The 27,008-nt window shown below is 46.7% G+C and overlaps 2 protein-coding genes across 5 annotated transcripts; one reads left to right on the forward strand and one right to left on the reverse strand.

Moving 5' to 3' along the window:
* Positions 1 to 2,662: 2,662 nt before the first annotated feature.
* On the forward strand, positions 2,663 to 14,906 carry TDRD6 (tudor domain containing 6). Of its 2 annotated transcripts, XM_080389210.1 has the most exons (5): positions 2,663 to 9,296; positions 9,754 to 9,872; positions 10,953 to 11,042; positions 11,855 to 11,912; positions 13,524 to 14,906. In XM_080389210.1, the coding sequence occupies exons 1-5, from the start codon at positions 2,729 to 2,731 to the stop codon at positions 13,538 to 13,540; spliced, it is 6,852 nt and encodes a 2,283-aa protein (XP_080245336.1). In that variant the 5' UTR covers positions 2,663 to 2,728; the 3' UTR covers positions 13,541 to 14,906. The 2 variants fall into 2 exon arrangements, with proteins under 2 accessions (XP_080245336.1, XP_080245335.1); XM_080389209.1 differs by having other exon boundaries at positions 11,855 to 14,906.
* PLA2G7 (phospholipase A2 group VII) lies at positions 14,289 to 26,954 on the reverse strand. 3 transcript variants are annotated; one of them, XM_080389220.1, is made up of 11 exons: positions 24,935 to 26,954; positions 24,320 to 24,444; positions 21,949 to 22,099; positions 20,792 to 20,885; positions 20,177 to 20,245; positions 19,641 to 19,788; positions 17,844 to 17,957; positions 17,473 to 17,564; positions 16,853 to 17,026; positions 16,072 to 16,220; positions 14,289 to 15,725 (listed from the first exon to the last, which is right to left on the reverse strand). In XM_080389220.1, the coding sequence occupies exons 1-11, from the start codon at positions 26,280 to 26,282 to the stop codon at positions 15,622 to 15,624; spliced, it is 2,568 nt and encodes an 855-aa protein (XP_080245346.1). In that variant the 5' UTR covers positions 26,283 to 26,954; the 3' UTR covers positions 14,289 to 15,621. The 3 variants fall into 3 exon arrangements, with proteins under 3 accessions (XP_080245346.1, XP_080245348.1, XP_080245347.1); XM_080389222.1 differs by lacking the exon at positions 24,935 to 26,954 and adding an exon at positions 24,715 to 24,847; XM_080389221.1 differs by lacking the exon at positions 24,935 to 26,954 and adding an exon at positions 24,606 to 24,735.
* Positions 26,955 to 27,008: the final 54 nt, after the last annotated feature.

Below are 27,008 nucleotides of genomic sequence, written 5' to 3' on the forward strand. Positions count from 1 at the left end.
CTTCTCAGAAACAACATTAATCGCAGGAGAGTGTTATAATCTAACGTTCCTCCCTCCTGAGGCCATTTCGCATCACTCCAATTTATACAAAGGCCACCACTGATTACAATATTTAATCCATTTCCTTCTATTTTCGGTACCACCATGTCCTACGATATCACTCCAATGTTTTAATATGCAACCCAATGGCGATTTTTCACAGGGCTTACTCCTTCCATTTCCCATTTTACAATTTTAATTACTTTGTTTTTCTCTGGCCGCCTTAGCCACCCAAGGTCGGAAACGCGGATAGAGCTCCTTACTCGTTTTGCACTCAAACGCCCGTCTCAAGCACTCTTGCACTCACACTCAGTCAAAATAATTAAGCTATACACGGAAAATCAAAATGCGCATCTCAATCACACCATTCACACTCTCCGGGCAGCCCGCAGTCACACAAGCAGTATGTTATACGGTACCATGCACTTATGTACAACTTTTAGGAACACTGACAGTTCACAAAGTATGCATTTCAATGAACAATTGCCAAAAAACAAACAAAACCCCAAATTTTTCCTGGTCTTAAGCAGAGTGTTAAGTTTTCTGCTATTTGCCACGGATTACCAGAATATTAATATTTTTCAACATACATTTCATAACTCCAAGTTTTGAACATGTAACAAGACAACACATAGAACAAACAAGACACAGAGTGCTATTTCAGTTGTTACATTCTAGGAATTCCCCAATTCTTAAGACAACCTAAAGGAAGTTTTTAGCTTCCCCCTTTTTCTTTTTCTTTTTTTTTTCCTCTTTTTTTTTCCTACGCAAAAGTTTCCCTTTTACTTTTGCTATGAGGTCCCTCTTGTTCCTGTGAGATTCCGCCTTATTCCGTCCCGCCCCCCGCTTTCCGTCACGAGGCCTCCGGGCTTTTAGGAATGGCAGTAACCTCGGGTTTGCTCGATCTGCCCTCAAGATCGCTAGCGGCCACCCCTTGGTCAGAAAACCCCCTCCCAAGGTACCTTTCCTCCTGGGGACTACGCTGCGCGCCGGACGTCTCCGTGCGTCTCACCAGCCGCCCCGTTACTAAACATACCGTTTTATCCGCGGATCCAGGGGTTTCTCTTCTGCTCCCGGGGGAACAGCTGAGAAGAGGAGGCTCCTCCGAGAAAATCTCCCGGGGCGCGCCTAGGAGCGTCCGCTCCGCAGCTGGTCCCTCAGCCGAGCAGAAATCCTCCTGCCTGGCTCGTCAAAACTGACGTGCGGAATTAGACTCTATAACTCGAAAGTTATAAAGTAGGTATGTTTATGGCGCGCAGATGCACGGGGGATCTCTCCTCCACAAGCGTGCATACCCGAAGTGACGAACCATCTCACATTTATACAATGAAACAAATGAATATTCAATTAACGCCTATACATATTCGTTACCTAAACCCCGCTTCGTATGTTAATTAGCTTATCAGTCCGTTTCCTGGAATGTGGTGGTCTTGCAGGTTTGTAGGTGATTCATGTTCTTGTGACCATCCCATCTTCTCCAGCAAGGAGACTCAGCACTCCCTCCTTCTAGATAGCATTTGAATGTCTCTCATCTTTTCTCATTCTCTTTTAAATAGCCCCTTTGTTAGAGAAAGAAGGGCAGGCGTCTCCCCGTCTCCCCTTTGTTAGAGGAAGAGGGGCAGGCGTCTCCTCAAAAACTGTAGTTCTCTCCTCAGAGCTGTGTGCCTATGTGACCAGACACCGCACCCATGACCAGTCACCATACCCACATTCCTTGAGCAGACATATACAATCACAATCGATGTCCATTGTCCCCATTTCACACTATTTCTCCATATCAGCAGAGCCCAACAGATGGAAGGGATCCGTGTGCCTGGCAGGGCTGTCTGGAGGCGGCCACCAAACAGGGCACCCTCGGTGGCCGCTGCTCAAGGCCCTGGGCCGTTTCGCTCGCCTGCGGCAGCCCCATCCCTAGACAGGCCAGCCCCGGCCGCCGCTGTCCCTCAGGCCGGTGTCCCCCTACCCGGTGTCGCAGGCGGCTAAGCCAGCCCCCGCCTGGGAGAGGCAGATGTGTTGTGCCACAAAGGGAGAGGGCGGCCTCCCCCTCAGGCAGGCTGGCGGCAGGGCCCGGCCCGGCCCGCCCCTCAGAGCCCCCGGCAGACGGGCTCCCAGAGCGCGGCGGGAGCGACCGTGGTTCCCGCGCTCCGCGCCCTGCCCCCCTCGGCGGGCTGCGAGTCTCCTTAGGCACCGCCACACCCCACCCTCACACTGCCGCCACGCGGCTGGCCAATAGTCTCCAAGTCCTGCGCGCACGCCCCGCCTAGCCCTCCCGCTCTAGCCAATGGGAGCCAAGCGGGCTCGGCGGGCTCGCACCTCACCCCGCCCCACCGGCCGCGGCCGCGGAGCGCTCCACCCTGGAGGGGACAGCTCCTGAAGGCTCTGGGCTGAGCCCCGCGGCCCCAGCGTGCCCCGGCGATAACCTCCGAGCAGTCTGCCTGTAGCAGGAGTAGCCCAGTGATTTAGCCCGCTCCGCGCCCTCCTGTGCCCCCTTTCCCACCCCCCGCGGGGATGAAAAATGGACTCGCCCACTTGGGCGGCCGCGTAACGGTACCCCCGCGGGTCACGTGGGCGGCGCGTGCTATATGAGGCCGAGAGGGGGGCGGCGGTGGGCAGTTGCCGCGCATCGTGTGGGTGGCGAAAGCGGGTCGTGAGGGGGGGAGGAGAGGCTGCGAGGAGCTCCGGGCCGGGGATGCTCAGCCCCGGCTCCACCGTGTCCCTTCGGGTCTGCACTGTGGGCCTGCGCCCGGAGGTGCCTGTCGTGCGCCTGTGGGGGCTGCCAGCCGAGCGCAGCGCTGAGTATGGCCGCCTCCACCGTGAGCTGCAGGCGGCGGCTCGGCAGCGGCTGGCGGCTGGCGGGGTCGAGCTGCGCGTTGGCGACCTGGGCCTGGTGGAGGTGGTGGGGGTCTGGTACCGCTGCTCTGTGGTGAGTCGCTGCGGCCGCGACTACCGTGTGTTCCTGCTCGATGAGGGCTGCACGATGCCTGCGTCCGCCGATTACCTGGCGAGGGGCCACCGGGAGCTGTTCCAGCTGCGGCCCGCGGTGCTGGGCTGTGTTGTGGCCAACGTGGTGCCCTCAGGAGGCCCCCGGGGGGCGGCCTGCGGGGACATGCCTGTCTCCAGCTGGGCGGTGGAAGCTATGGAGTTCCTCAGCCACCTGCATGGCAAGGAGGTGGCTGGCCTGGTGCAGGAGGTGGTGATGCCGCAGGTCATAGTGCTGGAGCTGCCCCAGCTGGTGAGCCAGATGCAGTGCCTGGGCCTGGCCAGGCAGGTAGCTCCCAGCTGGTTCTGCCAGGTGCTCAGGCACTGTCTGTCTTACAGCAACTTAAGGAGCCAACTTAGGCTGCAGCCTCCGGCACATTCCCATGTCTTTTCAGCGGTGCCGCAACTTCTCAATGTTTTGCATGTGTATCGGCCTCTGTGGCCTGCCTTGGATTACTTCTACCCGCAGCTTCAGTTGGGTGTGACAGAGCCTGTCCTAGTGACCCATGTTGCTGACCCCCACCACATCTACTGCCAGTTGCAGAGCCTGTCACAGGAGATCCGTTGCCTTTCTGATACCATGTGCCACATTTATGACCGGTGGGGGCAGGATTTACTACCCAAAGTGGGCTCACCGTGTGCTGCCCGGGGCACAGATGGCCAGTGGTACCGTGCGCTCCTGCTGGAGCTTATGGCTGGGGGGCAGAACCAGCAAGTGGCTCTGGTGATCTTTGTGGACTGTGGCAGGAAGGAGACTGTGGCCAGAGCTAACCTGCGCCATTTGCCTGTCGAGTGTTTTCGCATGCCTGTGGTGACCTACGCGTGTGCTCTTCAGGGTATCTCAGATGGGGGTTGTGGCTGGTCCCCATCGCAGATCGATGAGCTGAAAGCATTGGTGCTAGGCAAAGGAGTGAGTGCTCACATCGAAGCCTTTAACTCCGTTGAGCATCTCTATTATGTGAGTCTGTATGGAGAAAACGGTGTCAACTTGAACAATTTCTTTGGGGTGCGGGCTCACTGCCTAGTCAGCAGCCGTGTGCAGGTCAGCCAGACTGAGGCTCAGGAGCAGCTGGAAGTAGAAGAACCAAAATTGCCACCAGGATCACCTGTTGCTTTAGCGCACAGAGATTTGGCCTCTGTTCCTGTAAGTGGTGTGCTTCTGAATTTGGGTGCATTCCATGATGTGCAGGTCTCCCACCTCCGAGACCCCTCAGAGTTCTGGCTGCAGCTCTATGAGCATCGCCAGCTCTTCAGGCAGCTGAGGCAGCACATGTGGAATTTTTACTCCCATGCCAGCAAGGAGGATAGTGCTGGGTGGGACCTACAGCCTGGATCCTTTTGTTGTGCTAGTGGGAAAGAAGGTGTCTTCTATCGAGCAGTGATCACCAGGGTGCTGCACAGTGGGGTGGAAGTACACCTGGTGGACAGGGGCAATACGGAAACTGTAGATCCTTGTGTGGTAAAGGAGCTGCTCCCTCAGTTCAAGGAACTACCTGCTTTAGCTCTCAGGTGTTGTTTGGCAGGTGTCCCCTCTCTGAGAGGGAGCTGGAGTAAAGAATCTGTGTCTGCATTCAGAGAGACTGTACTGAACAAAGGACTAAAGGTTCATTTTTTGAGTGTGCAGGGTGACAAATACATGGTTGAAATTTTTGTCCAGTCGCAGTTAGGAGAGAAAAGTGTAAGTAAACTCCTGGCCCAGGGAGCGTATGCTGAATACCAGAGGAGTGAAATACCCAAGACTTGCCAGAAGCCATCTGATAAGGCTGTGAGCCAGGCCTCTTCCCTAGCATCTGCTGGGGAGGAAACCCAAAGAATTGCAGAGAAGAGGCTCAGAGAAGAGTCTGGCCTAAAGAGAAGTGATAGAGCACTTAATCCTTCTATGGCTCCCATAGTCAGGGAGCACCCTGTTGCAGCCATTCACAGTTCTGAAAGTAGTGAATCTCTTCCTGCTCCTAAGTATGAGGCCAAGGAAAACCTGCCCATCTCTTGGAGACAGAGTGATGTAGAAATGAAGGCAGGTTCCCCTTACGGATGTCATATAGAAGTGGGCAGTACAGTTAATGTTGTTGTGTCATATGTTGAAAATCCTAGTTGTTTTTGGTGTCAGTTTAGAAATTGCCATGACCTTCAGGTATTAATGGCTGAAATTCAGGAGTATTGTAAAAATCTGTCCTACCCACATGCTTGGCCAAATTCCGTATGTTTAGCCCAGTACTCGAGGGATAAGAAGTGGTACAGGGCTTCAGTTATTAGTGAAGTTCCTTCTGCAGGAAAAGTCGAAGTCATATATATTGACTATGGCAACAGAGAGCTGGTCTCTCTAACAAACCTCCGCTTAGCTGATGAACGGTTTCTTAGGTTAGAGGCTCAGGCTTTCAGGTGCAGCCTTTACAACTTAATCCAACCAAATGGTCAGGATCCTTTTGCTTGGGATGAAGAAGCAATTCAGGCTTTTGAGGAGTTTGTTGATACTTCGTTATCGTACTCTGAACTGAAGTGTACAATATTTGCCTTGGCTTCCATAAACAATACAGAGCTGTTTAACATTGTAGATCTAAGGACACCTTTTCAGAGTGCTTGCCAGTTTCTGACAGAGAGAGGTGTGGCCAGAGGTTTATCCCCTCAAAAGCCTCTGGTATCCTCAGTTCAGCTTCACTCTTACTATTATTCTGGGCACAATATAAAAGTTGGGAGTGAGGAAGATGTTTATATTACACATGTTGAGGATCCATGGACATTTTACTGCCAACTTGAAAGGTGTGCAGGTGTCTTAGCACAGCTTGCTGATAACATCAGTTGCCTAAGTAAAACACTGACCAGCTTAGAAACCTTGCAAAAGTCTGGGAGCTTGTGTCTAGCAAAGTATACTGACAATCACTGGTACAGGGGAGTAATTATGAAAACCAAACCTAATACAGAAGTCTTCTTTGTGGATTTTGGAAATGCAGAGACAATAGAGAAAGATCATCTGCTTCCTTTACCCAGTGATGCTTGTGATATTGTGCTGTTGCCAGTGCAGGCCATAAAGTGTTCCTTATCTGATATACCTTGTGTTCCCAAAGAAGCTACAGCATGGTTTAAACAAGCTGTCCTAGAAAAGCAGTTAAAAGCAACGGTAATAGCAAAGGAACCCAATGGTAAACTGTTGATTGAGCTGTTTGATGGTGATACTGTCATTAGTGCAAAACTGAAGGAGGAGTTTGGCTTAGTAAATGATACAGGACTGTGTAGGCAGGTAGAAAATGAAACATCATGCTTTAGAAATACAGATGTGAATGAGACTGCAGAGTCCCCTTTAAATGGTAGACCTCTTGAAGGAAACAAATGGAGATCTGATGCCCAGGGAGGAGGGAAGAGTAGCAAAAAGCTCTTCGAAGATGTAAACCTTTTCCAGCCTGCTAAGGGAGATTTGGCAGCTGGATTACTAGAATCTGATGAAATGCTTAGCAGTCAGAAGGATGCTGCTTTAAGTAAAGTGGGGGAGGAGTCTCTGCTCTCTGCCCAGATGGATACACAGTCAAGTATTAAATCTGATGCTGAAGGCGGATGTATAACACTGACAAATGCATCTGACCTACTGCAACAGAAGATAGTGCCAGCTCTTAAAGCGTTAGTGTATGTGTCTCATGTAAATGATCCGCTGGATTTTTATGTTCAACTAGAAAGTGACGAGGCTCAGCTTAATAGCATTTCAGAAAGCTTAAACAGCAGGACACAAGCAAAGAACACTTGTGGACAACTTTTCCAAGCAGGAGACTTAATCAGTGCTGTTTATTCAGAAGACAGCCTGTGGTATCGAGCTGTAGTAAAAGAGAAGACTTCTGACAATTTGATAAGTATACAATATATTGATTATGGTAATACTTCGGTAATTAATGTTGATGAAGCACACAGACTCCCTGAAGACTTGTCATCTATTCCAGCAATAAGTATTCATTGCTTCCTAGGTGGACTTAAAAACACTGACTGGACAGAGAAAGCAGTGCTTTACTTCACCAAGAGAACAAGTGAAGTTCTGCTAACCTGTGAATTTGTAGAGAAGGTACAGGATAAGTGGGAAGTTATTCTCAGTGACCATCAAGGTCTAGTAACAGTGGATTTAGCTGATGAAAATCTTGCAAGTAGGGAAAGATCTTGTTCGATGGAAATACTTGAAAGAAGAGAGAACAGTGGTGTGATAACCGTGTGTGAACCTTTGCCTCCTCAGGCACAAAATGAAATTTCCTGTGTAAGTGATTGTAAATCATTTACCTGGAAGTTTCCAGAGGCAGGTCAGACCGTAAAAGTCTATGTCACAGTGGTAAGTGGTCCAGAATACTTTTGGAGTCAGAGTGCTGATACCGAAGACATGCGCTACATAGAGCAGAAAATAGAGGAAGCTGAAAACCTTGGACTAAACTCTTTGAATGACTGTAGATCTTGTCTTAAAAGCGGTGATATTTGTCTAGCAAAATATAGTCAAGATGGGCAGTTCTACAGAGCTAAAGTTAGTAGTGTAAAATGTGACAACATAGTTGTTAGGCATGTGGATTGTGGAACTGAGGAAGCTGTTAGCATGGAGGTGGTCAGACAGATTCCATGTGAATTGCTCAAAGTCCCTAATCAAGCATTTGCTTGCTGCCTGTCAGGTTTCAGTTCCTCAGAGGGCTCATGGCTTAGTGAAGCAGAAGAGAAGTTTTATGATATGACCAAAGACCTTTTGTTAGAAGCTGAAGTAATAGAAACTCAGGAAGATAAAGCTTCTGAAATCCCTCTGTGTGTTGTCAAGCTGGAAGCTTCTGGTAAGAGTATTAATGAAGAGATGAAGCCATTTTGGAAGGCTAATAAAGGAACATGTGCCAATGCATTCTCAAACCTTGAGAACTTCTTAAAGGAAAACAGATGTCCAAAGAGTGATATGGGTCTTTTTCTTGAAAGAGAAGCTACTGCTGTTTGTGGATCAGCTCAAGAAGAAAGTGAAAGTGCTTTACTGTGTTCTGAACCTTGCCTGGGTGTAACTTCTGAGTATTTAAATACTGTAGAAGCAAATGGGTCAGTGGGAGCTGTTGAGTGTCTGTCTGGGAAGGCTGGTGATGGGTGTGAAACAGCTGAGAATCAAATCAACTTTGATAGAGGGAGATGTTTGTCTGAAGGAGAGAGTGATAACAACGTGTTACTAGAACCAGTGAGAAGCTGCAGTCTTTGTATTTTGGGGAGTGAAGTGAAAGCTGTGGAACAAGAATTATCCAAAGTACTGTTTCAAGAGGATGCTGAGCTGAAAGCAGAACTGACAGGCAGTGCTTCAGCAGCCAGCCTTTCCCTAGGAAGCAAACAAGAAGAACTGGAAAAACTGCCAGTCCTGCAGGTACAGTGCTCTTCAAGTGATGAAACAGGGACATTAGTAGAACGGGATCGATTACAAATGCACTCTTTGTATGATGATCTGAGAGAGTTCGTACAGGAGCTAGAGATGCTTCCAGTGCAGTCCTCCTCTAGTGTAGAAACTAAGGAAGCTCTGGAAGCAGAATCCCTTGAAATGCAGACAGCTTCGGGCAGCAAAGCAAGAGAGAAGTCATTGGAACAGGCATCGTTTGAGCTGCCAGTTGTGAGTGAGGAGACAGGGGAGTTGGCAGCTCTGAAATTTCCTGAAGTCTTACCATCACTTAATGAGAGAGAGAACTTAATGCCTTCAGTTAGCAGGGGAGAGAAGACAGTAGCATTGATTCAGTCTGATGTTCAGCTTTCTTTGGGAGAGAAGGTGAAGAAACTGGAATTGAATTTGTCTAGAATCCATAAAGCAGAAGCTATAAAAGAAGACTGGATGGACATAGAGTCTCTTCCCCTAAGGCTGTCTTCTGGTGGTAGATGTGAGAAACAACTGCACCGGAAGCTCGGTGACATACTGTCGATGCTAGGTGCTGCAACTGAGTGGCTGCTGGAACTGGTGCAGCCTGATGAGAAGTCATCTCAGGAGGATGAGGAGTCATCATCATTAGGGTTGCTGGAACACACTGCACTGCAAAGTTCTACAAATAGTGGAAGTCTGTCTCCATTTCTTCAAAAAAACATAGTGCGTCAGCAGCCTGTTTGCACCGTAAAATCCTGTGACTGCAAAGTTGAGAAACACAAGGAGTGGCAGAAGAAGAAAGATGACTGTTCTGTGGAAGAATGGCTGAAACAAGGCTTGACTGACTTAATTAAAGAATGTGGAAATGCACGTGTGCAGTCTTCAGACTGTAAGCCTGGGGATGAAGAAGCAGAAGATAAGCAAAATGAGATCTCTGCTGAGTGCGGTGCAGGTAGAGTATCTGATTTTAAAGAGTTAGATAATATGTTGTGCACATTCAAACATGAGAATAGCTTTCTTGTGGAAACTTAACTTTTATTCCCTAATAAGTTACTATATTAATCTTAATATCCGTATGCTATGATGAGTTAAGGATGCCACACTAAGTGTAGTTATCTTGGGGATAATATGACAGTCTAACAAACTAATCTTACTTTGAGATTTTAATGATTCTATGATTAGAAATTATTTCTGAACTTGAAATGAATATTCAAGACTGTTCAGGATGACAGATTTTAAAATTTCAAAGATTTATTAAATAAAAGTAATTTGGAGAGGGGGCAGGAGAGTATGGGAGCAGGGTTGCGAGGGATGTGAGGTATTCGGAGGGGTGGTTTTTGTGTTTTGTGGGAATTTTTTTGTGTGGGTCACACACACACCCCTTCATCGATATGTCATTATTTTTGTAGAACACAATGAGTACACTCGTCATCTGGAGGGCTTTGCTGTTGGTTCCAAATGTGTGGTGTGGAGCTCTCCAAAATGGTGCAAGGCTGTCATTTTGGAGGTGTCTGAAAAAGGTACCAAGGTAAGCATGGTTTGAATACTCTTTCTGCATTCTTTCAGTGTGGCCCTTCTTTGGGCTTTCTCCAAACTTTGAATATTGTACAGAATTTGTTACAGAATTTCAGATTTAGTATTGCAAAGGCCAATTCTGTAGTTCTTGCAAAGAGACAGCAGTGTCTCAAACTGAGTGGATGCTGTATGTCAACACTTGATCTTCCCTTCACATCTTATTCCCCCTGCCTTCACGGGGAAGACTGAAGGGTCTGACTCCCCTTTGAGATGGAACCACACACGTGAGCACCTATCTAGCCTGCAAGTTAATGCTCTGCTGTGAAGCTGCGTTACTATTAAATAATCATGAGACTGGATGCTGTTTTACTGATGTTTTGAGGAACTGGTGCTAAACAGTAGAAACTTGGGAAGACACTTAAATTACACTGTAATTAGTAACAAATACACAGCTATTCCTACTTCAGTGAAACATGTATTGAATTAGTGATTGGTGGGAGTTAACTTTAACAGTAGGTTATAATCTAATGGGCTGCCTTATTCTACTGTTAAGCTATGGGATAAATGAGAAGTTTTCCTCCAGTTTGGGGGGAGTGTGTGTGTGTACACATACGCACAGGCTTTGTACTTCAAGTCATAATTTAAGGTTGCAAGTCCAAAAGATCATTTAATATAAGTAACTTTTTGGCATTCAATCTTTTTGGAAGATTGAATGCCTGAGATCACGGAAGCCAGCTCTTTTGCTAGTAGATTCCTTGGGTATCTAAAGCTAACCTCAGCTGTGTTTAGATGAGTGTCAGATATGTAGTGATACCCCTATTCATCAGTTTCCTACCAGTTCTGATCTAGTAGGTGTTTTCCAACCTTCCTCTCTCATCATAATTAGATTAGAAGCCCAGGAGAGCCTTGAGCAGATTTGGTAGTGATACTCAGCCTTATTAGAGGTTAACTTGCTCTTCCTTGCAAGACCTAGACTGAAAGCCTTCTCAAAGTACAGTCATCAGCTGGCTTTTCCTACTACTGTGTCTTACTTGCTGAGTGCGTTCTCAGGATCTGCTGCCATACTAGATGGGATTTGGCTCTGTCTGTACAGGTCTTGAATCTCTCCAGTGGCAATGAGGAGATGGTGGATCCTGAGAATGTCTGGAGTGGTATTCCTGACTGGCCTTGCGGATCATCTGAGGTACGGCAGTGTGGTGGTGCACTGGGCAGAACAGTACTATGGCGGGTTTTTTCTTTCAGAAAGGGTCCTCTGAGTTTAGTTGTGATTCTTCCTGTGTCACCAAGAGAATAGAAAGGCAAAGTAGCGTTAATCTGTGCATCCATGCCAACTGCTAGAAGCACAGTCTTTTTCTATAAGACATCATCTTGTCCTTCCTTCTGTAATGGAACTTTATGGAGACTATAGAAGTTTGTGTTAATCTATTATATAGCTGATATGTAAACTAGTTATATTAACTATTTGTATAGATTTATATAAACTGCCAGCCGTTTGGCCTGAGAACTGAATTCAGTCTGGAAACAGATCAATGAAAACAGCTTGAAGGAAGAGACGTTAATGGAAGACTGCTATTAATTGGGAACCATAGAACAATGCCAATATGCAGCTTTTGACAGATCGTGCTAATAGAGCATGTAACTGACTGGTAAATGACAAAATACTTCTATTACAAGGTCATTAGGAAATGATAGGAAGGTTTTCACCAGTGTTCTTCATTAAGTACCAACAAATGAAAAACTCAGTCTGGAACCTAAAACTCAGGTTGCCAGCCATGCTACCGACAATAACAGAAGGAATTTCAAGTTAATTTTTCACGGCAGTTTTGATATCAAAGTGAAAAGTGGGTAGAAGACTTCTGTAGTGGGTTAAAAGAGAGGGGGAAACGGTGGTAAATAGGGGTCCAGCAGTGCTGATGTTCCACTGAGGGGCTTCCTCTATGACTAGACTGTTACATTATAAGTGCCAGCTTCCTAACAGAATCCCCTTTTGCTTAGGCAGTACCCCCTGCAACAGAAAACTTGCAGTCCTTACCAGAGGAGTCCTTACTTGAAGGTAAGATCACCTTAAACCTCCCAAAGAAGGTTGTATACTCAGTGTTTGGATGCTTTCTGAATCCTCTAGAAAATATTTTAGAGAATACAGTTGAAATACTTCTTTTGAGCTTATGTATTTACTCTAATACTGTTCTTGTGATTTTTCATAGTAACATTAGTTTAGGTACTGTCAGTTTAATGGTGAATACATGAAATGAAAGCTGCTACCCTGTCTTGATTAGGAATCAGTTTAGTATTTATTCAACCTAGTGGATTGAGCCTCTTGGGCAAGTTGGGGTGGTACACCTAAGTTACAGGTTTTGGTAGGGTTTTGAGCATTGGCCACTAACATGCAACTCTTGCTCGCATTTCTGAGGCAAGGTAAGGAACTGCTAGGCAGACTCTACTAAACACTGTCGTTTTGAATTTGAATGCCTCAATACCTTACATGGATCTTGCTCCATGAATGTAAACCCATACTAATACCACCTGAGTTGTTGTAAGGCTAGTCTGTGAACAGTGCACGTACATCTGTATTGTTACTTGACATTTTTGAAGTGTTACTGGTGAACTCCTATTCTGTGTACCAAAGAAAATAGTATACAGGTTCTTTGTTTCTTTGTGATTATACTATTTTCATAATCTATGGAATCATAGAGTAGTTCTGGTTGAAAGGGACCTTTGGAGGTGCTCAAAGCAGGGTCAACGAGATGAGGTTGCTTAGGGCCTTCCTCCCAGGTCTGGAATCTGTCCAAGGACAGAGATGCCAGAACCTCTGGGCAACTTGTTCCAGTGTTTGACCAGTAGTTGCCTGATAGAGACTGAACTACGCTTAGGTAGAGATGGTGTTTGTGTTTTCACAGATTTAATTGTTAATTGTGTTTTGGCACAACTGTACAGAAAGCTGACTGGTTTATGGGTAACAAATAATGAAGTCTGTCACACTGATCTAGTTACCTGTTAGGCAAAGTACTTAAAAGAATGTGTTCAAAATGCTAAACTAGTGAATCTACAAATCCTTCCTCAATTGTATCACTCAAGTGCAGGATTATTCTTGATCTTGCTGTTTCTGGTTTTGATGATACTTTTACAGTTTTTACCACATCATTATAGGGTGTTTTTTTTCTCCTCTTTGGTTGCTAATTATTATTGTCCAGATTTGTCCATTCTTTGTGTTTCTTAAATACTTTGCATGGTATTAGTTTATGCACCCTCTCAGCAACAGCATAGAAAAGGTGAGCTAACAACATGCAACCATGTGGCACAAAACTGGATCTTGCTGCACACATGGGCTGCTGACTGGAAAGGCAGTTTGAATAGAAAGTACCTGACCCACAGGATGCAAAACCTCCTGCAGTGGCTTATGCTAAACCTGCTGAGGGATGGAGTGGCTTGAACTCCTAACTGAAATCTGGGAGCACTTCTTGCTTCACCTTCTTGGGCAGTACTCTTGTTTCAACTGTGTTGTCTTTCTACAATAACTTTGCCCAAGTGTAGTCTTTTCATACGGTCCAATATGTTTGATGACATTAGTTTGAAGCCTTGTAGAGCTATGCCTTTAAACATGTATAAAAGCATTAACAGCTATAGAAACATTTTGATGGGTCTAATCTATTTTTATTCCCTGTAGGAAAGCAGAGCAGCTGAAGTTCAGCTAATTCTGAAGATCCTCATGTCTGCCAGCATTTCTGAAACCAAGTTACACGCTCAGAACACGGAGCCAACCAAGCACCATTTGGCTTGAAGTCTTGTATTTGGTGGTGTTAAAATCAATGGAAGGAGGAGCTGGAATAGATCAGTATATGCCAGCCCAAGCTTTGTCTTTTGTATATGACTTGTGTTCTTTCCCTATACGTAAGCCCAAATGCTGGATGCATGCTAAGACTCTTTGACTGTACTACTGCAGTTAGATGTAGCTATGCACGTTCTGCAGTTACTGGTTCTGTTTTGACCCTAACAGCTCTCTAGAGCACCGTGAGTTACGGTGAATGCTTTGAAGCATCCCACAGTTGTGTACAAAATAAAACTTGCATTTCTGACATGGCCTTAACCCCACTACTGAGATACCAAGCATTTCCTATAATTATGAAGCAGGCCTAGTAGAATGGTTTTGCTGCTGCATGTGTACAGTGGGGCAAGGACTTCCTTAAAATAGCTCCAACTTACCTTCTATTCTCCTCCTCTGTTGAAAAGGGGTTTCTATTTTGTAGTCCCATTCAATGCTCCTGTATACCATAGTGGCTTCCTCCTCTTCAGGGGCTATGGATTTTTCATACTACCATAAAGACTTAGGAACCAGAGATCTCTGACAAGGTATCTGAAGTGTTAGTGCTTACTCAGTAAGAGGAACACTTACATGTTTATTCCCTTAACAAAGACACATTATACTACATGGTGGTAGGCTGGAGAGAATTTAATGAAATTCTGAAAACATGTCTTAGATGTTGTTGCAATCTCATGTTAAGATCACAGATTATATAAATAGTTAATTACACTGTTAACAGCTTTGCTTGTTGTGCTTGCTTCAGTTGCAAAATCAGCTAACCTGATTTTGCAACCAACAGGCTACTGTTAGAAATGATTCCCCTTTTGCAAGGTTTAGTCATTTAGAACTCTCTTCCGTGTGGCAGCTTCAAAGAGTTCAGCTCTAAAAATCAGAGCTGCCTTTAGCCAACCACAGTCAACTGTTTCTACTGACAGATACAGACAGCAATGCTAGTACCTGGACAAAGACAAGTGTCTGGAGACTGTTACAACTATGAGAGACAGCAAGATGATCAGGCAGTGCTTACATATGCCTCTCATACTTTCACCTATAACAGTATGACAGAGATCAACAAGAGAGGCACTGCTTAGAGCTTTGCCTAAAGGGAATTACAGTTGCTGTAAGAGTGATGGTTTCAGCAGCTTTTGGAATGGAAACACCCTCTGACTATGGCAGTAAACACAGATCTGAAATGTAAGTGGATTAAGTTCATAGGAGAAGTCCTGTGTCTGAACAAACACCTTTTTAGCTCTTACTTTCACTCTTAGTCTTAAAAACTGTCCTTAAAATTTCTTCCACTGGCACCTCTCTGACTAGAAGGAGCAAAAGCCTCCTCCACCTCTCAAATGTTGTCAGAGCACAGCTGAAATACTAAACAGTTCAAAGATGATTTTTTTTTTTCTTACACTGCAAAAAAAAAAAAAGGCTTGCTGCACGCAAACTGACTTAAAGCTTGTTAAGTAGAACTGTAGTTCAGGGGTCCTCAAACTGTTTAACCAGGGGGACAGTGCACAGATGCAGTGGCAGGCAGTCATCTGCAGCTGCTTGGTTTCCCCCCCTAAGCCCCGCCAGGGCAGGGGGGTTCTGTATATACCGGGGGCCGTATCCAGCCTGTGGACCGTAGTTTGAGGACCCCTGCTTTAGTTGAATTCCTTGAAGCTTAACCTTTCTGCAAACTTGATTTTCAGTCAAAACCAGAATGCACATTTCAATTGCCACAAAGTGATTTCTCCCCAGTTGCCTATAAAGCAGTAGTTACCCTGTTGCAGTATTTCAGATAATCCCACGAACTCATTTGAATGAAAACCTCTCCACATTTTCATGATAACATAACCTAATGCCTTTTCTTTGTTCCACACCCCAAAAGCTGTGTAGGTGGCCAATGCTATCATGTGTCTGAGCCATGTCTGGCCAGCATTAGTGTCCTGAAGTCTGTGACATTCTCAGTACTGCTTTGTAGTCCTTATTCAGGTTCAGCTGGAGATAAGTCAATATTGGTACCAGGAATAACATTGGGTCCTATGCCATCCACAAGAGAATCCCACTTATCGAAATCTTTCTTAAGACCTATAAAATGTGGGAAAGAAAACCCAAGTGTTAGTAAGTAAAGTAATCAGCTACACTGAAAAATTAAATCAACTTGGCAAAGTAGGGGCAGGATGATGTTTTAAGGAGGGAAAAAGGACGCTCCAGGTTTTTACATAGCAGAACAAAACTCCCACGAAGTTCCTCTGAGTTGCTTGGATTACAAAAGTAACCAACAAACCTCTAGAAAAAGTCTGACTTGTTTTTTCCACTCAGACTTTTCTGACACTTACTTTTGAATCTTGTTCTAAACCAAATGGATATATAAAAAGCTTCATAGGAATTAAGTATTCATTAACTTCATACTTTGAGGTAAACAGATACTTACTTAAATGTTTCTGCAGAAAGGCTAATGAAGCATGATTGCTTATATCAATAGCTTCATTTGGATCTATTTCTCCTTTTAATTTGAAAAATCTTCCAATTATTTCTCCGCTCACAAAGGTAAAGTCAGGAAAGCTCTGATGTACTGATCCCCTGCAAATAGAAAAATGATCAACAGGGTTTTAAGAATGCAGTTGTCTGGTTAAAAGATGCCACAGATTGCACAGACTTATTCAAAGACAGTCATGCACCTTATGCTGTCTTCTTTAGCAGAAGAAGATAAAACAGATTACTCTCATGAACATGCACGATTAGCAGTAAATTCTGTCCTAAAGGGCAGTTTTGTGCATGCTTAATGTAAGTCACTATAACTGCAATGGGAAAAAAGAGTAGGCTTGGCAAAACGTTGTCTCTCTGCTCTGAGGTGGATTACAGAGCTATCCGCTCCCCTGTACACGGTGGTTTCACTAGGTGAGGCTTCCAGGTGCATTTATGCACTATGTAAAGTGTTCAAACACAGATGATGCATGAGGCCCAGAGCAAAATTTGTGCCCCAGGGTAGGAAGGCACACCTTGGAGTATCTTATATTTAGGGTTACAGGCTGCTTTGAGAGAGATCTTTGACTCCACTGTGGGGGACATATTGCTAATTTAAACACGCAGGGAAAACCTGGGCCATGAGGAAGCAGTGACTCTCTTTCTGCAGGTACATGTAACTGAACAGCTCCAACAAAGGAGTAAAGACTCCTCTTCAACCACAGAAACGATGCCTCCTGGACACTTACTTGATAGTGATCATTTTCTTGTTTGTGTCATTGGAGCTGAGCTTCTTCATCTTTATGATATTATCAGCCCACTGGAATTTTTCAGAGTTGATAAACAGCAGTGGTTGCTGGACACTGTTTTGGTAAATATCATCACCTACGGGAAGCATCCACGCATCGAGGGCAATGCCACACCTGTCAAAAATAACTGGATATTGTCACAGAAGCAGAAAGCTTTGTATGGAGGTTCTCAGCATGCTTTGATCTGCAGGAGACACGGGAAACTCTATGATACTAAACAGGTAAACAGGTTAATGAATCATTTTGTTTCAAAATTATTTCTACTTTTGGGAGAAGAGAATGAATCCTTTATTGCACATGTTCGTCTCCAATGCCAGGTACAGCTGGGCACAGGAGCTTCTGCAGCGTCCCACAGTATCATGGTATCATGATACAATATGATACAGCTATTATGTTCCACCACATCCCCACAACTGAAAGCAGTATGACTTGAGAAAATAAGACATGTCAAACAAAACTTTTCTTCAAGAGCTTATTAGTAGTTGGGGGATCTTGGGCAAGGTGCCCTGCTCCAGACCTCTCAAGTGCCAAAAGTCTCTTGCCTTGTTTTACATACTTACCTGAATCTTATTTCTTTGCTGAGACTCTCAATAACTGTAGCACCACCAAAAGAGTGTCCCATCACAGCTATCCTGCTAGTATCAACAGAATCCTGTCAAAAAAAATCCAGGTGCTGTAAGACTTTCTTTCCCAAACTTTTTTTTTTTTTTTTTAAAGGGAATAATTGTTTGGCAGTAGAACCTAGTGAAGCAGGTAGAGCATCATTTCAGCTCCATTACTATCTATCCAGCTCGTGATAACCTGAGAATATCTTCACAGATCTATGGAGTGATCTTCAGAACAGTTTACAGGAACCAGTTTAGAAATGGAAGAGGGAAACCAGAAGCATTGTTAGGTGTTTAACAAAACACAGTCACCACCTTTCACTCACCTTTAGGCTGTTCCAGTCAAAGTTTGAATGTAGCACATTCATTACTTCCTCTCCTGAATTGATGTTAAGAATGAGATTGAGAGCTTTGATGCACTCCTGTGCTCTTTGCTGCACCTGAGGAGAAAGAGAAGTTGGGGGCAGTGCAGTGGAAGGAATTATCAGACCATCACTAGGCTTGCCAGCCCCTTGGACACAATCACAGAGTCACAGCATGGCCAGGGTTGGAAGGGACCTCTGGAGATCATCTAGTCCAACCCACTGCTAAAGCAGGTTCTCCTAGAGCAGGCTGCACAGAGTCACGTCCAGGCAGGTTTTGAACATCTCCAGAGAAGGAGACTCCACAGCCTCTCTGGGCAACCTGTTCCAGAGCTCTGTCACCCTCAGAGGAAAGAAATTCTTCCTCATATTCAGGTAGAACTGCCTGTGTTGCAGTCTGTGCCCGTTGCCCCTTGTCCTGTTGCTTGAGACAAGACTCAGTTTGATAATTTTTCCCCCTAAGTGTCTGATACAGTAACAATTATTTTAAAATGCAGAATGGAACTGGAAAACAACTCTGACAAGGTCTGACCAACAACAAACGGACTTTAGGAGGTCCAAGCAATTGAAGCTCTTGTGTAGAGCCTCTGCACACAGGAATTAACCCCTGTAACATGTGCCAGAGGCCTTCAACTCCTTCATCTTGTCACTGCTCAGAGAAGGGGTTGTTAGGATGTGCAAAGGCTTAACACAACCACAAGGAAGGCTGACTCACTGCTCCTCCTCATGCTCTCACTCTGATGAGCCAGTGTCATTACGTCACTTGCCCCACCTGCACAAAAGCCTTGAAACTGTCTTTACAATGGATAAACCCCAAATAAGAAACATTTTATACATACACACTATCTTGAAAACTGTAGTAAAGCTATTGCAAATAAAAGGTTCTCATTGTTCAGTGTAAGAAGTGCTTCTGACTTTGATACGTCAGTAAAAGCTTCAAAAAGAACCAAAAAAAAATAGTGTCCTTGGGATGTGAACTGTGTAGGCAGCCAGCAAGATGTCTATGCATCCCTAAATCTCACATAAATCTCAACCTCCTGACTTCTCTGCTAGTCAGATTTGCAGGCAATAGCTTCTGGAGGTTACTTGCAAGCTCAGACAATACGTATTGAGACTTGTAAGTAGGACGTTGTTGGCACACAGGAACTGACACTTGTACTGCTGGCTCTATGGCCCAGGGAGATCAACACCTCCCTGGCTGAGTTCGCAATAGCTGGAAGAAAACACTCCCGTATTTTACAGGTCAAGTCTACGCTTGGAGGAGCTCCTCAGTATGGCCACATCACACCTAGCGCGGATGATGCTTGTAATCAGGAAGCCTGCATTCTTTACATTGCTATAAACCACATCAAAGAGTGTTGGAGATGACGAAGCAAACATCCCCCTTAAAGCAGCCATGATACATCTTGCTGTCCAACTGCACACAAAAGCCAAAGTCTAAAGCCACACGAACATTTGAATTCAACTGTGTGTAACATAAAGACTGGGCTGGGCAGCAAAAGTGTGAAGACACAGGGAAGAAACAAAGTTGAGTGGAATCGGGAGAAACAGCTGACTAAGCTCAACAGTGTAACTGCTTTACACTGTGAAGAAAGCTGTTGGCCTTCCCATCTTCAGGGACATGGTACTTGATGCATTTTTACATATCCCCTGAGTCTTGGCAGAAGACTGCAGACATGGCCAAAGGGAACGAGTCTGCTAGTTAGCCCTACACACACCATTCCTGCCTCTCTTCCTAGAGTGCAGACCTAGCACGAGTACCTGCTTATGGCGCAAACAACGCTCTTCCTCTCCAGTTTTTAGTTTCCTATAGTAGATCCACTCCTTCTCCATGATTGACGTAGACTCTTCCTGCGGTTCAGAAATGGACTTTTTTTTACAATAATACGTTGCTGAAGCAGATTCATCTCTGTAATATCAACAGAAGGTTACTTCTGGGGATGTATTCTGTTTGGTTTGAGATGAAGTCACCAGAAGTTTTAGATTTCACTTATCTCAAGAGATCCAGCTACCGACCAGTGCTCTGCAATCCTAACGGAGTGTAGACAGACTTTCTAAATAATGCAGTAACTCCACCAAAACTCCCACCTCCTTTATATTCTCCAGGTTCTAACAATAAGAGGGGAAAAATAGCATGCCTGAAGAATGACAAATGATATCTACACTGGGACTTCTTATTCAAGGGTTTACCTAAGCAAATTCCCTTTAGAATAAGTTCTTCTTTAGAATAAATAGCTTTCTATACAACGTGAGAAAGTTTCTTTCCATCAGAACTCAAAAACGTGCAGTATACACACCTGTGCTCCACAGCAGCCACTATAAAGCCCTGAGAAGCCATCTCGATGCAAATAGCAGAATAGATGGTCCTGCAGTCAAAATCATACTCTGGTGAGACATGTGCATGCATAATTATCTCAATTACACTGCTTTTCAAGTGCTGACCACACTATGTATGTGCTAGCCCCCATTCAATAATTCTTGTGTTTGAATTTGCTAGCCAGTAAGCAGGCTTTTGTATGCCAGGCACCAAAACCTGTTCACAAAACCTTGTCTTACTATCTATTCAGAAAAAGGAATGCCACGGATTTTTAAAAATTAGCACATATGACACTTTGCATCTTCAAAGACCTATCCCGAAACCAACTAGCTGATCTTCACAACATGCTTATGGATTGGTAAATACCTTCACCCCTAAAATACCAAGAGAAAACACAAATAAGTACATCAACCCTGCTTTGATTTACTGCTGTTGATTTCAGTGGAGGCATACTCATACACAGCAGCCTGTTCTTCAAATTTCTTTCAACTCCATGGGTATCTCACCCCCTACAGAAAATCTATTCACAACCATCCTTGGAGACTACTGTCACCATAGATGATGAAAATAGTTTGTCAACAAAGTTCAGAGTTACCGAAAAGCTCCAAGTCCATGGGAAAAAATGAGGAGTGGGTATTTCTCTCCTGGCTTAAAAGCAGCATTTGACTTTGCAGGACAGGTCACTGAACCTAGATAAAGATTGAAGCATATGTCTGTTATAGTTGAATTTGAAATAACTGGAGTCTGAAATAAACTCACTGGTTATTTATTAAGGCAGGAAAGCAAAAACAGCGCGCTGGGCGGCCAGGGAGTCGCAGCTCCATCCAAGCTCGCAAATTCTGACAAGTAACACAGCCCTTTTATTCTCATCTTCAAGGCCGGTTTAAGCAAATGGTTATGCTCTCAGTCCCGTAGCAAGAAGCTGTACATTACATAGACAAAGTTGTCATAGTAACATGAGATTATGGATTAACATTGGCCTTGAGGAGGTCCATCTCCAACCTCATGGTTAACAGTTAACTCTTTTTCTCACCAGACAAAACATTCTCAAATCTGTTACAGCAAGATCATTCCTTTTGTTAAAAACCCCTTTGATTAGCAAATTACCCTTAGTTACTTATTACATGTCATTATTACTGAAATGAGAGAAAGCGTTTATGCCTGTGGGAGAGATCCCAAGAATCTGGTGACCACTGATTTCAGAGTGGTCATCTAAAGACAAAGGACCAAATCTCATCCTTAAAATACAGAAGACAAACATGGATCTGATTCTGAAAATGCTTTCTACTTGGCCGAAGATATTTTCCTTCTCCTCCTCCCATCCACAGCTGAGCACAATGCCTACATATCTCTTAACGTTTAAGAGAACAGATTTTCAGGAATAGTCAGGCATTCAAGTCTTCTTGGTATTCAGTCCTTAGTATGTATCTGACCTTTGTGTATTTGCACTTTTCCCTGTGGGATTGAAATCCCGACACATAGGTGCAATTTACCCAAGCCCTTCCTAAAGCAAACTGCCCAGACACTCCTATTAACAGCAGTGGGGGACTGCTGGTCTGCCTGAGAACTGGGTCAAATTCAGCACTGATTCTTACTACACAAACCCATCCCAAACAAACATCCTTTCTGGGGAAAAACTATTTTTCAGTCCTGCAGCAGTAACACACTGCTCACAGAGCAGTGAGGCAGCAACCTGCATACAGAGATGATGCCCTTGCACTTGTCAAGGAATAAAACCATAATCAGTCTTACCAACATAGTACTGGAAAAGCCTTTCTCCTACAACTCGGTACATATTCAGGAAGTCAGACAGTCCCTGATAGTACTCTTTATCTGGAATCCATGGCGCCTCTTCACTATTTGTGGCATCACATGATGGATAATACAGGCGCAAGAAGCTTCCCTGGGATTAGGAGGAGGGAGAAAAAAAATATTGATATTTGTTTATATCAATATCAGGCAGATAAAAAGGAAGATAAAAACATTTACGTCAAGGGCTTCAGATGCAAGAATGACAGCTCAAGAGAAATTCCTCTTGAGAGGAAACCTCATGAGAAAATTATTATCCTATACAGGCTCTGATGCCAATCCTGTGTCACTGTCTTTTTGCCCCGGCAATGAATTTAAAGGAGCATTACTGTTGGCATCCAGGTAGATATACATGTCACCTTCTCTAAGTTAGCCTATGGCTAATTCAAAATGCTCCGTTTAGTTAAGTTACTCATTACCAACACCCACTACCTATTTGCTCCATTTCTGCGTCTTGCTGGATCTTTCCTTCTGTCTTCCTCACTATGCCTTCCTTCGGGGAATGGTACGATAATGCAAGGCAATCACTTTAACAGGGGTGACTGTCCCCTTCACCCTTCCAGCTGGGAGCTGTCATTGCTCTCCTTATACCAAGGAGTCTCATGGAGCTGTTACTGACCCAACTCAGCTTATTAAACTAGGGGGGAAAAAAGCACCCTCCTAGAAGTGTATTTTCCCACTAGGTTAGCAAGACAAAACTTAATCCTGAGACTAGTTTCTGGAAGTGTAGTCCAGTGAGGAGATGCAGGTAGAGTCAGGGATATGGTCTCAACGCAGCTATAGTGCTCCAGGCTAAACAAAGCGAGAAGTGGTCGAGAAAGCTCTTGGGCAGCTGCACAGCAGAGAAGTGCAATATATTGTTCTTCCTCCTCCTCAAGATGTTTACAAGTGTGTAGTGCTCCATCTTTCTCAACAGAATTTTGTTAACCTGTGTTTTATCTGCCTCTGTTTCTTGCCACTGGTTTGAATCTTCTTTTACTGTCTGCACTCCGGGTGTTCCAGGAAACCACTGAAGCCTTCCACATTCACATGGACACTCCATACCCCTTGCCAGCATTTTTCCTACGCAGTCAGCAGCAATGTACCAACTGCATACCCTAAAGCACACCTCGCAGTAGATGAACTGTGTGTAATTTGCATTCTTACTTCCTGGTTTGCAAAGGAATTTGCAACACACTATTCAAATTTACGGTCTTGCTCCAACTGTGCTTTTGTTTTAGTAAGTTAAGCCTAGGACCAAAAAGAACATAAGCTTTGTAATAAAGTCTGGTTTCTTGAACACTGATTTATCAGTTTCACATGCAAGGTGTACCAAAAAGCTTATTTAATGAAGCTTGTTTCAATTTACTCATCAAACTTAAATCAACCTTTGACACAAAGGCCACCAAGGAATAAATCATGAAACCTTCACCCATGCTGGTAATCATATTAATCTGATCTCAGAGTGGTCCTGCTGAACTTCCCCTGGTGACTAACTGCTTACAAGAAAGTGAAAGAGGTTAATTTTCTGTTCCTGAAAGAACTGCAATTATACAGATTGCCTAAGAAAAACACATTGGCTGCGCTTCTTTGTGCTAATACAGAGTAAGCTCAGGAAAGGAAAACATACAAATAATCACTGCAAACTGGTCACAAGTTCCGCTATACCTGGCTAGTCTGCAGAGTAAAACCAGTGTAAATGCAGACATATTCCCATAGGAAAATTAAAAAGCAAGGGGATTTGAAATGGAAACCCATAAGCAAGCTCCTCAGCTGACTATTTACTGTCCCTGTCTTCTTATTGTGGCTTCTCTCTGCACTAAGTGCTTGCAGAACTGACCTGTTCTTTCTTGGATAGATAAAATTTCAAGAAAACATCTCATGCAGCTGAAACATCAAATACCCTCATCACCTACCCCTGCCAAATCCAGTTGGGATCTTTGTGATGAGAATGGCTACAGTCACAAAGATTGTGTGTGGAGTGTTCCCAGGAGCCCAACACAGAAGGGACAGGGTGGATGGGAAGAAGCCTGTAGGTCCCGGGAGGACACAGTTTCTCTACAGTATCTTGTGTAGGAGAGTCAAGAAGGCAAGGATATTAGGATGAGGGAGCAAGTAGCCATGGGGAAGGCTTGCAGGTTATGTCCATCTGGTAAATACCCCGTATGCATCCTGCATTGTGACGGAGTGGATAGACAGCTGAACTGTGTCAGCCATGCAGCATCCCCCCTGCACACAGGCAAGACCTCCAGTCCGACTCATCCGTACAACTACAGCAAGTTGTTTCACTGACATTGTGGCTTAAATTCAAAGGAGGAAGAACCGAGCACTTTACCTCAACTGCATTTTCTGTCATCAGGTCCGTACATCCAACCAAGTGCGGTCCCTTTCCTTCAGGGATCCTGTAAAACTTCTCGGTGCTGCTGCTTCCTGTTTCCATTGGTGCCTTCAGTGATAATCCTGGGGGAAAACACAAAGCAGATCAAGAGACCACCATGGCCTGCGTGCCCAGATCACCCACCCTGAAAAAAATCCAGCGCGTTGAAGATTTCAGGAGCAGGAAATTCAAGGGTGAAGCTAATGAGAATCAGAAATCTGAAATCCCGAGTCACCAACCTGACCTGCCCAACCTAAGGGGGGATTTCCTTGGAGCAGTGTCCTGAATCCCACTATCAGCCCACACCCTGCCCCAGACAGGAAGGCCTGGACGAGGCGCTTGGCTGGGGATACCGTGGTGGCACTCGGGGGTCACGGTGGCACTCGGGGGGCCGCGGCGCGGAGTGGCAGCAGCCTCGCTCCTTGGGCACCAAGGGGGAAGCGCCAGCCCAAGAGCGGCCAGTTTCAGAGGCCAAGGCAGTGCCCTCCCCGCCGGGCTATGGCCGCGGGTGCTCCTCCTCACGCCAGCGGCACAGAGGCAAGATCCCGCAGCTCCTCGGTAAACAGAACCGGCCTTGGCGTCTGGAGGAGCAGGACGGCACGGAGGAAGCCAGCGCTGCTGCCATTTTCCCCTCAGGAGGAGCGACGAGGCTGGGGTCGGTCCCTGGACAGGCGAGGAGGGGCTGCCCGCGCAGGAGAGGCTCTGGGGAGGCCCGAGCGCCCCCGGCCCCCGCCTGAGGTGACTCCCCCGGGCCGGGCTCGCCCGGGGCCGGGCGGGGCGCAGGGGCCGGGGCGGGCCGCCGCGATCCCGGCCGGGCCTCAGGGGTGAGCAGCAGCCCCGGCCCCACTCTCCAGCAGCCGCCGGGGGGGGGACATCTGCCGCCTTCTCCCCCCGCCCCACCGCGGCCTAGGGGAGGCCCGAGGCCGTCCCAGCGCCGCAGCAGAAAGCAGCCCGGCGGGCCCGCTGTGCCCCGCGGCCGGGTGCGGCGCCGCCGGGCCGGGCCGGGCGAGGCGGCTGGGCCTCCCAGGCCGGGGCAGCGGCGGGGCGGAGCGCGGCCGCCCCTCCCCGGAAAGGGCCGGCGGCGGCGGCGGGCGGCAAGATGGTGCGGAAGCTGAAGTACCACGAGCAGAAGCTGCTGCGGCGGCTGGAGCTGGTGAGCTGGGAGGCGGCGGCGGGGAGCCTGGCCGAGGTGAAGGCGCTGCGGCGCTACCGGCTGGGCCGGCGGGAGGATTACGTGCAGTATAAAGCGCTGGCCCGCAGCGTGCGCGCCTTGGCCCGCCGCCTCCGCGACCTGGGCCCGGCCAGCGCCGCCTTCCGCGCCCGCTGCGCCGCCGCGCTGCTGGAGAAGCTCTACGGGCTGGGGCTGGTGGGCAGCCGGCGGTCGCTGGCCGTCTGCGAGAGCCTCTCGGCCGCCGCCTTCTGCCGCCGCCGCCTGCCCTGCCTGCTGGTCAAGCTGCGGATGGCGCAGAGCCTGCGGCACGCCGTCACCTTCGTGGAGCAGGGCCACGTCCGCGTGGGGCCCGAGGTGGTGACCGACCCCGCGCTCCTCGTCCCCCGCGCCGTGGAGGACTTCATCACCTGGGTGGACGCCTCTCGCCTGCGCCAGAAGGTGCTCGACTACAACCAGGAGCGCGACGACTTCGACCTGGCCGCCTGAGGACGCGCTGCCTGCCCTGCCCCTGCTCTGCCCCTCGGGACACGCCTGGGAATAACCCTCGCCAGGAAGGGCCACAGCCGTGACCCCGCCGATGCTCGCCCCCTCCCCCGGCCGCCGATGCTCGCCCCCTGCAAACGCACCCAAAAGGGGAGCCAGGACGGGCGTATGCGCTCCCTGGGGGGGAGGGCCCTGCGCGCTCCCCGGGACCCTGCTGCTCCGGCCGACAGCCACGCTCATCCCCATTGAAAAACTTCCCTCCCGCATCCATCGCTCCGAGAAAACGCCCCGTGGCCTGGCTGTACTGTACTTGCATCCCTGTAAAGCACAAGCGCTTGGAAAGGTCTCCGCCCGATCGCGGGACAGGATGTGGTCGGGTTTAAGTGCTCGGCCGCTAATGATAGCTGCGGGAAGGGGGTTAAGCCTGGCCGTGCGGCTGTTTTAGGATTGAGTTTGGCAGCCTGGAGGCTGCTTTTCGAAGAGGCTGCCCTGCCAACTCCCTGCCTTCAGCTGATGGGCACGCTGTAACCGGAGGAGCTGCTTCTGGAAGGGTTTTCTCATGATGGCAAGGAACGTCTGTATGGGGGGAAGTGCAGGGATTGTTTGTGGTCAGCAGTAAACAAGGAGGGCAAATGCTATGTTTTCTGGAATTGTAAAAGTTTTGGCCAAACCCAGAATTTTAAACAGGCCAAAAAAAAAAAAATAAAGCCTACTTTATTTTCATGTGAAGTCATTGATACTCTTATCTTTGCGATACGGGGTTGCAGCTGGCAATTGGGCATCATTGGGGGTGCAGGATCTAACTGGGGGAGGCACTGGAGCGAAAGCTCTCCTAACCATAACTGCAAATCTGGGGGGACATTTGCATTTGGCACGTAAGACAAACAAAAATCTGTACCTGAGGGGAGCCTCAGGCCTTCTGGGGCTGTTGGGAACTTTATTCCCCTTTGAAATAAAGAGCAGAAAAGCAGAAATAAAACAGTGGGTTTGTGT

This window comes from Falco punctatus (genome assembly GCF_963210335.1).
Source record: "Falco punctatus genome assembly, chromosome: 5".
Classification (NCBI taxonomy): Eukaryota; Metazoa; Chordata; class Aves; order Falconiformes; family Falconidae; genus Falco; species Falco punctatus.